This window comes from Spermophilus citellus, assembly GCF_964194105.1.
Source record: "Spermophilus citellus genome assembly, chromosome: 1".
Lineage (NCBI taxonomy): Eukaryota > Metazoa > Chordata > Mammalia > Rodentia > Sciuridae > Spermophilus > Spermophilus citellus.
The window spans coordinates 267,159,982-267,172,739 of NC_138182.1; the positions used below are offsets into that span (position 1 = coordinate 267,159,982).

General features: G+C 36.8%; 1 protein-coding gene across 2 annotated transcripts in view; it reads right to left on the reverse strand.

The window, feature by feature from the left end:
• Positions 1–8,027: 8,027 nt before the first annotated feature.
• The window catches only part of PRLR (prolactin receptor), a 143,239-nt gene continuing 138,508 nt past the window's right edge, over positions 8,028–12,758 (reverse strand). For both annotated transcript variants that reach the window (XM_081304475.1, XM_081304476.1), the window contains 2 exons: positions 12,466–12,535; positions 8,028–10,659 (listed from right to left, as the gene is read on the reverse strand). In XM_081304475.1, the coding sequence (XP_081160601.1) occupies positions 9,640–10,659; positions 12,466–12,535 (1,090 nt within the window). In that variant the 3' untranslated portion in view covers positions 8,028–9,639. The remainder of the gene's footprint in view (positions 10,660–12,465; positions 12,536–12,758) is intronic.

Below are 12,758 nucleotides of genomic sequence, written 5' to 3' on the forward strand. Positions count from 1 at the left end.
TGCTTCCAAGCCTGTTTGCACTTTCAAAGCTCAGATCTGGCAAATGAATAAAAACCAGGGAGACACGAGGGCAGTACAGAGAGAAGATGTAGAAGTTAGCTAAGTTGGAAGCAAGGTTTAGTTTTGACTTAGAATTAGTAGGAATAGAAAATCAGAGAAGGTGTTGAAATATGAGCAAAGAAATTTGTGCCCAGAAAAACAAACAAACAAAAACAATAAAATGCCAAGGATGAGTGTCCTAAGATAAATGTTTTAGCATGTGTCTGCGTGTTTTATTACCAGAGAGGTTTAGAATGTCATTTCCCCCTTTCTTTTAAAAAAATGTGTCCCAAGAAGTTTTGCTGAATCAAAGAAAAAACATGTCTCAAATTCTATTTTTCATATAATCCAAGTTTCATACATATATGTATAAAAGACCCTCCAAAAGCCGTTGCTCAAGAAATAATTTATTAAGTCAACTTAAAGTAGGCATTGTTACCATTGCAAAAGCATTTGCTCTGAAAAAGGATTGAAAAATGCATCATAAAGTTACATAGTTCAGCAACAATATCAATGTTCATCTTGTAAAGTAAAACTACTGGCAAATGTCATTTAAGCTCGCCTTGTAATTTTTAATGTTTTATAAGGAGCAAATGTGTCACCTTAAAAATGTACCTGTGGCACTTGCAAATTCTTTCAAATACATTTATAAATACAGTAATAAAAATTCCTGAGCTCTGTTTTCTTATGCCAGTGTTCGCCAACACACATCCATGTGGTGTTTTATTTGACTGACATCCTCTAGCTTTTTCTTTAAAAAATATTTTATAGCATTCATAAAAATATCTGTGCTTCAAGTCAGTTTATAAGCACACATTTTAATGTGAACCTGATCACAACAAGAGAAAAATGCTTAACATTTGTATGGGAAGCAGGAGTTGATGGACAGTGTGGGTGGAGGAGGTTATTGATAAAAGAATTTTAACTTTAGGTGTCAAGATTTCCAAAGCAGAATACATTTTACAGCATTAATAATGGGTTTGATTTCCTCTGCAGGCTTTGGAGGGATTTTCAAAATCATTAGGACTTTTTCTTCCCATGTCCAGGGAGGTCCCTTTTGGGGGCTTTTCAATGACACTTTCTTTCACTCCTCTTCACTCCCATCTTGCTCCATCACCCCAAGATGAAAATTGCATCTCCCCGGTTCTAAAAAATGGGGGAGACTTGGTATGTGTGAAACTTGGTCAGTAAGATGTAAGTGCGTGAAAATTTCATATGGGATTCTGGCAAGATGTGGCAGTACAGAATTTCCATTTTCATTGAGGAAAGCACATGCAGTTAACTTTGGAAAACTAGCTCCCTACTACATCCCTTAGCTCATCACTAATTGTAGAAAGCCTGTGTCTGATGGCTGACAGTGCACATTTTGTAGCTTAAAAATACAAATGGGCCCAAGAATTAAAGGCAAATGGTTCCAAGAGAACAAGAGAGTCAAAGTTTCTTTGCCTAAAGCCAAGTTTTAGATCCCAGTATTCATGTAGGGAAGAAGTTTATAATTCCTCAATAAGACACGGCATTAGTGAATTAGGACATGGCAGAGGAGAGTTTGTAAAGCAAACCTCCATGTTGTCTCATAATTCAACAGAAGCATGAACTCTAGTTGATTTTTTAGATCTAGATCTTTTTCAAAGCAAGAGGTTATCCATTCACACTTCATCTGATGGATTTTTTCCAAAAATATATTGGTAATATCAATGAATTATAGTCTTCAAAGGGTTACTTTTTTCTTGATGATTTGGTCTTTCCTTTATTTAACAATATTTAAGTGATATTCTCTTACTCATTCCCACTGTGCCCAGTGCCATGTCACTTTATTTTTTGCAGCTTCTCATATGACAGGGATTAGGTAAAGGAAGGGAATCTTGTCTGGTAATTTATGGCAGGATGAAGGTATATGAAGAAATTTATTTTGGTCCCATTAAAGAAACAATTTCCTGATTATACATCTGTCGGCAACAAAAAGTTTTTCAGATAATTGCTTTAGCCCAACATATGTTATTCTGCACATCCCCATTTCAAGTTTAAAAAAATAAAGAAGGATAGGCAAGGGAAAAAGGGAAATACATATTTATTGAGCCGGACACTAGGCTGGGTATTTTTATAAAGACATGAATAGAAATATAATGACCACAATGTACTAGGATGTCTAAGATTTTGTTTGGCAAGCATTGTTTTTGGCATGCAGTAAAAATGAAGGTGTGAGAATAGCAGTTAGCATAATTTCCCATACTATTGACAAAGATTTAACCGTCCGTGTAGTCCCCAGAAAATGGAAGGAGATAAAAGAATAAATCCATGGAAAACGGGAAGCATGGTATGCAATAACCAAAGATTTATAGAATGAAAAGTGCAAGATAACAAATCAGATGTGTGTAATCTATAATTATTAAAGGCTAAACAGGAAAAAATAGATATTACAATGATGGCATAAAGAAAATAAGTTTTTAAAATCAAAACAAGATTATTTCTGATAAATGACTGACTTTCCCCATATCATAATATATTTGATAGATAACATTAAGTAAAGAAAACATTTATTTCTAGGAGTTTTAGGGGAATTATTTTGTAAATTTCCTGATTATGGATCCTTTAGCAGCAAAAAGTCTTTAAGGAAATTGCTTCAGCTGTATAATTCTGCTCTTCTCCATTAAAAAAATATACACGAAAGGCAGGCAAAGGAAATAAACATTTGTTAAGCCAGGCACTGAACTGGGTATTTTCAATAATGACATATATTATCATGGCTTTGGGAAACCACCTTAAGGTGACTTAATAGTTAGGAAAAAACTCTACACTCTGTTATTGTTTTTTTTTTTAATCTTATGACTATGTATTCTTTCTGAAGTTTACTCATCAGCCAGTTTTTATAAAATATAAAAATGTAAAAAGGGTTATTCAGAAAACCTAGCATAAGCCTGCAAAGTGGTGAATTAGAAGTTGCATTCTCATGTCAAGAAGCAAACAACGTCATCAATGTATTTAACAATCACTTCTAATTTGCCACTTAATGTTGAAAGATTTTACTTGGCATTTTCTAGGGAGAGAAGACAAGCAGAGGTAGTGGTAGCTTTGAAAATATGGAACCTTCCATTATGGTGAAGGCTTCACTTCAGTATGGCTTTGCAGAAGACACGATCTTGCAATGGGTTGGGTCTAGATCGCTTTGGTTTCCACATGAGACTCCTACATTGTTCAAAATGAATGATGAAGCACAAAAGTAAGCCTCATTATGCAGATAACACTCAAGACTCAGTGGTCACATGAAGCAAAGCCGAGGGGTTGAAGTTGATGTTTAAATAGTTCTTGGATTGTACTTTAAACACAGAACACCCCAGAGCAGCTGTACAGTGGCATATGATACTACTTCAAAGATTAAGGAAAAATTAGTACATTCACAGTTTCAACAGAAATATGTGATTACATTTTTTAGTCTTATTTTACAGTAATAAACATAATCATTTTGAAATTACACATGGATAGATTCTAAGTCATTAAATAATTTTCATTTCTATTACATAATGAGTTTTATAACACGAGGATTATATATTTCAGTGTGGCCTATACTGTTTTTGAACCACATACGGCAATATAGTATAAAATAATACAATGATTACTTTAAAGTCAGAAATGACTTATGACAAATACATCCAATATGCCACCAAAAACAGTCAAAGCATGAGATGTTTCATTTCTAAACTACAAGCAGCTTTGAAGGAAGGTTATTAGGACATGAAGGGGAGGTAGTTATTTCTAAAATTAATTTCAAAATTCATTTTTCCCAAGAATTTATAAAACAAATCATTTTTCAGAGGTATTCTTGCCATATAGTTTTTCAATTTTAGATAACATGATAAAAAGATCCCCTCCCACCAGAATGCAAAATGTGCACAGAAAAGCTCAGAAATTTATCCAGGTGAGTATAATTTGACCACAACTATTTAAGTTTATGTTTGATATTACTCCTTCAGTTGCCAAAGTTTTTAGAGGTTTTTTTTTTAAACAGCAGAAGGTAAAATGTTAATTAGTTAATATGCCTTGATAATCTGAGAGTCCCTCTGTTCATTGATTACACCATATCAACAGGATATGCCTTTCCAATTTACATTTTTCAATGCTTTGTTAATTGAAATCAGAGCGTAAATCAAATAAATTGATGTGGATAAAAGAGCTGCCAGCCTATTGTATCATGAATTATATACATCTCAGAGCCATAATATCAGACTACTGAATACATTATAGTTTTATTATTTTCACTAAAATTTAGGTTTAGTGGTTATTCTTGGCATTTTGTGGAATTCTCAAAGGCCCAAACCTTTGGAAACATCCTATTTTCTATTTATCTATCTTTTCCCTTTAATTGAAATAGATACCATGGGGGTCCCAGACCAAATATCACCTTCCTAAAAAGCAAAAGTCTAGGCAGAGAAATCCTGTTTGATTTGCAGATGACAAATCTGTCAATCATACAAATCTCATTTTTTATTGGATCATAAGTTCTGAAAAAATAATTCTGTGTTTTTAAGTTTCTCCTTAAGACCTCTGGTGCCTAGTAATAAAGATAGCTTGAACTTATAGATGGCCACCATATTAATTAAAGAGTGAATATGGGCTTAAATCTTTAAGCATGCAAATCTCTCAGTGGGGTGTACTTGTGATCCTCAACTTGGGCTTGGTTATCTGTGCCTGATTTAACATTTGACTAGTTCTTTGCAGGGTTAAAGTTCATTTTTAAAAAATAATTTTGTTTCTTGCTACTAGGCATGATTAACACTTGGGAGAAATAACAGGCCCTGGGGAGAAGGAATAAAAAGCCTAGAAGTACATAACACCAGGAAGGAAGAGGAGGGGGGAGGAGTAAATTCATCTGGGCTGAAGGAATGGAGCTGACTTTGTCTCTTAAGCATTTTTATAGACACACTGTCTTCAGAGTTCACTGGGCAGGTCAAGGGCAGGTCAGCAATGTGTTCCTGTGGGGTACCTGGACCTTAGACATGAACTCTTGGATTTTACTTAGATTATGAGAATCAAAGACAGAGCTAGAAGAAATCCTAGAAATATTTTTGGCCAACCCAGTGAGAAAAATTGGTGGCCAGAATTTAAAGGTCCATATAGTTTATTCAGTGGCAGTGATAGGAGCTAGACCTGGACATGGAACGCCAAGTCACTATCCCAGCAATGACAATATTGTGCTTGAGCAAAAAAGACAGGAAAGGACATTTATTCACTGAAGTACACACAAGGCTTTCATCAATGGCTTATCTATTTTTAACAACACTGGGGGTGATAACTTAGAGTCATTAGTATTTTTCCATCTGTGTGCAAAGTTTCAAAGTGCACACATTGTTCTTTTGAGGCTCTGGCATGCAATTCAGTGACATTTAAAAGCACAACAATATGCTTTAAAATGGATTGTCTTGAGTGGGTGGCAGGTTTATCCCCACATCATAGCCAGTGGGTGGCAGGTTTGTCCCCACATCATAGCCAGACTCAATTTCTCGTCAGGCAAAGTAAGTCACACTATTAACATCTGCTCTATGATGGTTCATTGGAACAATACACAAAAATCTACTGAACATTTTGCTGGTTAATTCTTAGGCCATTTTGTCATTCTTTCTGACTTCTCTTTCCATTTCTTCATTTTTTTATGCAACATTTGCACAAAAACAAAATCTACTTAAGGTCAGTTTTACTTTCTGACAAATTTCTTGTAAAGTGGACAACTCTTTTTTTTTTTTTTTTAGAAAATAAAGAAAGGCACTTTTATAAAATATACAAATCTGTTTCTTTATTCTCTAAGGAGATAGGGAAGTTGGCAAGGCAGGCCCAAGTCTTTCTGCAAATGCAAATGATGGGCAGCAGAGGGCAGCTCAAAAAAGGGAGAGCCAGATTTCTTCCAGAGACAAACTGCTCCCTGGAACTCAGCCTCAGGTCACTCATTAACTCAAGGTTTGCCTGTTTATTCATTTTAGTCACCACAGGGCAAGGAGTCAAAATGCTTTCATCTTACACAAGCAGCTCGAGATTGATTCCTCAGACCAAACCAGTTAAAGTGAGTCTTCAGTTCGTAACTGATTACCAGAGATGGTCTTAGGCACTTAGGAAAATGTTGAGTCTGCTAAATGTCAATGGCAGCTGATAATAACTTGTGCTCATGTTAGGGTGTCTTATATACATTAAATTAAAACTTAAATAGAACATTTTGTTACTTTGGTCTTAAGTGTCCATAAATCAACCATTGGTTGTATCTAGTTTCATAAGCTTTGTAACTTGAATATTTAGGTACTTGTTTATCAAAGTATGACCTTGAGTCAGTTGGGCAATGGTTGTTTACAAGCTATCATAAGTGGAAAAAAAATCAATAGATAAAAGAAAAGAGATTTGGGGTTTCTGGACTCAGCCAGAAATGAGCACGGCTTGATTCACTAAAAGATAATTTTTCTGCAGAATAGTGTCTCTTTTCTATCTTATGCCTATTCTCTCTATGCATATTTGCACATAATTTAAGAATATGAATCTGTATTTATATAACTTAGAAAATGAATTTGCAATACATTAAGATCATTTGGGGCTGATTACTTGAAAAATAAAGTATGATGAGCAGATCACTGAAGATTACCTGGTATTCATATAATGAAAAGCAATTATTTGATGCCATATTAAGATACAAGGCATTTGTTTGAATGATCTTTGTAGGAAAATATTCAGTGAGTCATGGAATCAAGGAATCACAGTTTTTTTTAAAGCCTTTAGAAATTATTTGGTCTAACATCTTCAGAAAAAAAATGAGACCTTAAGAAGGTCTCCATCTCTCCAAGGCAAAACAGGAGTAGAACCCAGAGTATGTGTTCTTCCATTCAATCAGCTGTTTCCATCAAAGAAAATATGTTATATCATGAAAACAATTGAAAGAGTGCTAAATGATTACAGAATCATAGTTTTGACTAATGAGTGCTAATTTGTGTCTTTGGGATTTGGGTTGTCGTTAGCCGGCTATAACCTTTTTTTATATACATAAAATTATATGTCAAAAGAAGATTGTTTTAAAATTTTCAAACTATAAGATCTACACAATTACACACACACAAACAAGTTTTTGTCTTTGCTATGGTCATAATTTTATAAATAAAAACCTATATATACATATGTTGGAGAAGAATGGTCTACTTGGGAAAAGTATAGTTAAAATTGTCTTGAAGGTCATTGTCTATGATCAACATCTTTTAAGTGGACTGTATTCTCTGGCCCTAATGGAAATTTTATGTACTTTTGCAGGTCATTCTCAGATTCTCCATTATGTGCATCTTAAACCACTAAGAGGTTTCTTTTTTTGCCTTATTCTTATATATAGTACTGTTCATTGAGAGTTAAATGGAACTTGACCTATACGTTCCATGAGAGGATTGTTTCCATGCACTAAAATAACCTTTAGTGGAAATATTAATCTAGGGCAATGTTTCTTAAACTTCCATGAGCATGTGAATCATCTGGGGATCTTAGTTAAATGCAGATTCCATTTCTGTAGGGCTGGGCTGGGGTCCAAGATTTTGCAAACAGAATTTTCATACAGTGTCCAGTTGATACTGACACAGTTGATTCTCAGACACTGAGTATTGAGGATCTAGAGGATTAATGAGCTTGGACAACTCTCCCAAATGCTTCCTCAAATCATAAGAGTTGTCTATGTATTGGGAAAATAGAGCACTGGCAGTGTGTTCACTTTTAATCATCCGGGAAGCTGGATCCAGTTCTTATCAATATGGACTTGTTGGGGTGGAATACTTGACTCACCAGGGTGAGCTCAAGTCTTTTATGTCATTAGTGAGTGGCTGGAAAGTGGATTTGCCCTCAGGTGAAATGAAAAATAGAGGGAAGCTGTTTGTAAAGTCAATGATTCATAGATGTTCCTCTTAAAATGGTGATCCCAGCTTTTGACCGCTCTCAGGGGGTCAAAAACAAACAACAAACAAACAAACTAACAAACTAACTAACTAACTAACTAACTAACTAACTAACTAACTGATCTACAGATTCTCATTACCATACCTGACCTTTGGAGCTGTTCCTATTACTCTACAAATGCCTGGCTTTCTAGAGCGTATTTGGACACTGCCCATGTAAGTGCTGTCTCCATCTCTACCAAGATTTTGCAAATGGATCTATTTAGGAGAGATACTAACTCCTGGTTTTGCTTAAAATTCTTTTGCTGCCCAAGATTGCTCAGAAAAACAAAACAAGACCAAGCCTCTGTCTCTGAAACAGCATGTTAAAATCACCACTGTCCTTTTTCATGGTAGCTTTATGAAGATTCAACCATAGATTGGCAGAAGCCCCAGAGTTGCCCTAAACTCACAGGAGAAATAATTTCTGATCTGTGGAGAATTCTTTGAACCCAAGTTGTTGTTGTTCGTTGTTGCTTAAAGTATCTTGGAGAGAAAAAGAATCAGAGAAACTATGCTCCATTGTAATGGAAACTGGATTTTGTCATCCACTTCATATTTCTCAGTGGGCTTTGGGTTGGTATGACATTTCACTCTACAAACAGGGACTGCATACACTTTTATGTACTGTAAATGCTCAATTATAACCTTGTAGCAGAAAATACTGTACCCACTGAATACATAAACAACTATACTGGGAAAATAGAAAATAGTCTTTTATTTTACCTCAGCAATAGAAAAATAGTCTTCAAAAATACATTGCTAAACTTATGGGTTTGTATTAAAGTAGAATTCGTATGTACAGTAAGGCAGTAAGTTCTATTAGCATCCTGCTGTGATTATCTTTTAGATTAGAGTTCATCTTTTGGGATTTTTTTTTTTTCACTAAGGAAAGACTAGGGAATATAATAATTTTTTTTCCTGCTGCAGGAAAACATTCTAAAAGAATTTGCCACATGAAATTCATTTGCCTCTTATATAATAAAATTTTATTTTCCAAAACTATATTCTTTAGAGGCTTTGGAATGAAGTAAAATTTAGGGGTGCGAAATCTATGCTTAACATATTCAAAGTATCTTAAGAAAAAATCGGAGGCATCATTTTACTTGCATCTTGGCAATGAGTCAAGGTATAGGAACAGGTGTAAACAACTCGTCAGGCATGCTGGAATGCATGTGTTCTTTCCATGGGTCATGTTTGGGTAATCCAAATAAAATGAAAGAAGAGTGTCAAGATTAAAGAACTGTTTTTCAGAAGTGGTTTTCATGGCATTTTCCACCTATCTGTCACCTTCCCATGCTACCATTTTGACCATTTCATTTCCTTTTATCACCTACTGAACCATGAAAGCCTTTTCCAGAAGATGTACCTAAATCGTACTATCCCTCAAGAATACTAAGCTATGTGCTTTTATTTCATTGAATACAATTTTTATAACTAATAGCAAAAAGTAAATCTACAAATCACAGGACACAAAACGACTTGTTCTGGAAATCAGCAGTTAGAAAAAGAGGCAAGTGGTCAGACACGGAGCATGAAAAAGAGCAAAGTAGTGTCATTCTACCCACATTCTCGAACATCAGCTCGCAGATCGCATTTTGTAACTCTGTAGTGTTACCTGAAGAAAAATCACATTTTACCCAATCCTTCCATTAGTCAACTCTCAATGAAAGGAGTGCGTGAAGCATGCAGGATCCAGGTAATCCAGCCCCCCCTGGGGGTGTCTGCAGTTGCTTGGTGTTGCTGTGAAGCAGGCCAGGTCTTTCTCAGCTTGATTCTGTTGACATGATGGCGGAGCTTCCTTGGCCGATGCTTCAAACAAAGCCACGCTTTGAGCACGTGGGTCTGGCACTAACACCAGGATGTTGTTATCCATCACCCTGGAAACTTTGGCATACTCCTTACTGATTTCAAGAGCCCCGGGCTTCTCTGTCTGGTCACTGTTCTCTTTCTGTTTTGGCAGCAATGACAGTGCTCCATCTTTGTTGACCTTGTGAATCTCCACATAATCCAGGGGTTTAGCAGTGATAAAGTGGGCTTTTTCCTGGGACAGCAGCCAGGCTGTGCCTTGCTCAGTCTTGGAATGGAACCTTTCCATCTCCTTCTGCTTGTCTGCCTTTTCCTCCCCTCCAGTCTCAATGGTTTTAGAGGATCGTAAAGCATCTTTGCCTGCTTTGTCCAACAACATGGCCAGTGCACCTGCAGGGCCCACAGCCAGCTTACACATATCATCGATGCTATGGTAAGGAGACTTGGGGTTGTGCTGGGCAGCCTGTGATAAAGGCCAGGTGGAAGATTTGGATCCACCAGCATGATAGTAGTGGATTTTGCCTTCCATACTTATGCTGTGGGGGTCACGGGTGAAGGGAATATTTGTTTTGGGATTCTCAGGCTGCTCAATGACCTTAGGAGTGTGGAAAGTTGGGGGGTTGGCCCGGGGTTCCTCACACTTTTCAGACAAAAGGATAGGGCTGTCACAGCTTCCCCGGCCAGAGTCATTGTCAGGATCTAGGTGTAAGGGTTTCACACCTTGTCCTGGGTGTTCTTTTGAATGTGCTGGCATCAGCTGCTGGTCTTCACTGTCGTCTACTTCTAAAAACTCCACCAGCAAGTCCTCACAGTCAGAAGTAGGGGGAAAGTCTTGGCATCCCAAGGCACTCAGGAGTTCTTCAGACTTGCCCTTCTACGAAACACGGACACAAGGAAAGAGAGCTATTAGCTTCATCACATGTCCAGTTGGCATCACAGTTGGCAACATGGCATATGTTCAGCACCTTGATCAGGTGAAGTGTGGTAAGAACTGTGTGGAATTTTCCAAACTCCAGGCACTGTGTGCCAGGCCATCTATAATCACCTTCTGGGTGTTACTCATCAAATATTTTTAAGTCAACTCATGATTTTTAACTTACTCAGTCTAAACAATAATGATCATCGGTTTAATAGGAAAATAGTATGCACACATACACTAAACATAAAACTACTCAATAAAAGAAGCTTGTGGAACATCTGAAACCACAATGCTGAGGCGAGAAGCTGACTCTGCTACTCATGGGCCGAGTGGCTCCGAGATGTCATCGCTGGCCTCCTCACCTGCTCCACCACTTTCTAGAGTGATAATAGGTTGATTCTTTCCTTTCTCCGGCTATTCTCTGCCTCCTCCTTTTCCTGTTTCTCTTTCCCTTCTCCTTTTTCCAATCCCACTGTTTTTGCTCCTTCTATTCCATTTCCCCCACATCTCCTTCCTCCTTCTCCTCTTTCCCCACCTCTTCTTTCTACTCCATATTTCCCCCTCTCCTGTTCCCTTCTCCTCCTTCTTTTCTGCGTCTTCTTCCTCTAACTTCCCCTTTTCTTTCTAGTCCTCTTAGGTCAGGTACTACTGCCTCGTTTCATTCTTGGCTTGATTACATATAGGGTATATATGACTTTGGACAAGCTGCTCCGTAACTTCATCTTCTTCATTTTAATAATAGGAATAATACAACCTATCTGAGAGGGTTCTTTGGAGGAGTAGAGATAGATAATAGAAAGAAGGATATTAATATTCTTAACCCTCAAGTAGCTATGCTGTCTCTGTGGCCAGGAGGTTGAATTGTGAGCTAGTCAGTAAATTTAGTTAGTTGAGTTGTTAGTGATTAATTTAGTCAGTTGACTTGTGAGCTAGTCAGTGGTCACTTTAGTTAGCAAAGGCATTCATTCTGGCTCTGTAAAGGTCAATGCTAGACTGAATGGTGGGGTAAGAACACTGGTTTAGGAGCCAAACTCCTGGGCTCTTGTCACTGCTCTGATATTTGCAAACAAAGAAAATGCAGACAAGCCAAATTCTCTGTGACTCACTTTTCAATTTCTTGCACTATCAATCATAATATAATCAGATCAAGTGACATTTGCTTCCATCTACAGGGAATAGATTTAACATATGTCACTGTTAAGGTTTCTGTTGAATTGAAATTATCTATTTCAACTTAAAAAGAAATTAAAAAAAGTTCTAATCTCTCTTTTCATTAAAAACAGTCTAAACACGCTTTGGTAAACAACACTACTATTTTACTAACCTAGTCTCAAGTGACTGCTCAAACTGAGCAATAGGGAAAATAGACCATTCTATTACTTTGGACTTATACAAAGAAAATTCAAAGGGAAGCTTGTCCCATATGATGGAGGTGGAGGTGGGTTCCTGTTTTGTATTAATCAAAACATTCACCTTCTTTCCAAATTATTTGTACAAAATCATAATATCTGTGCATCTGAGCAGCCCTGGGTAAGTGTACAGCATCAACACGTGTTTTTATGTTTTCTTTCCTTGCCCTTGGACTTTCCATATCTGATAGTGAGCACTCTTATCCCTCACACCTCTCTCTGTTAACACATGCCAATAAGGAGAAGGATGACTGAGACGGCCTGGCTGGATTGATGGGATTGTGTGTGCATTTGTGAAGTTAATTATTACAAAGTAGTGAGTCACATTTCATTCTCTGCCTCTGGCACTTACCTCCAACAGATGAGTATCAAATCCTTTTATTTTTGGCCCAGGAACCGGTGGAAAGATGCAGGTCATCATGCTATAAAATAATATGGGAGATTGAATAAATTACTCATCTTTTTGCTTTGTGATTTTTGAAAAATTATTTTTATCTTCAAATAGCTGCTATGGGAACTATAAAAAAGAGTATCGGGGCTACATTAAACTAATAATAAGCGATGAAGATAATAATTACGGAGACCTCTCTTAAAATTTTCTCTAATTTAGAAGACTGATTTTTGAAACTCATGAATTATTTGGAC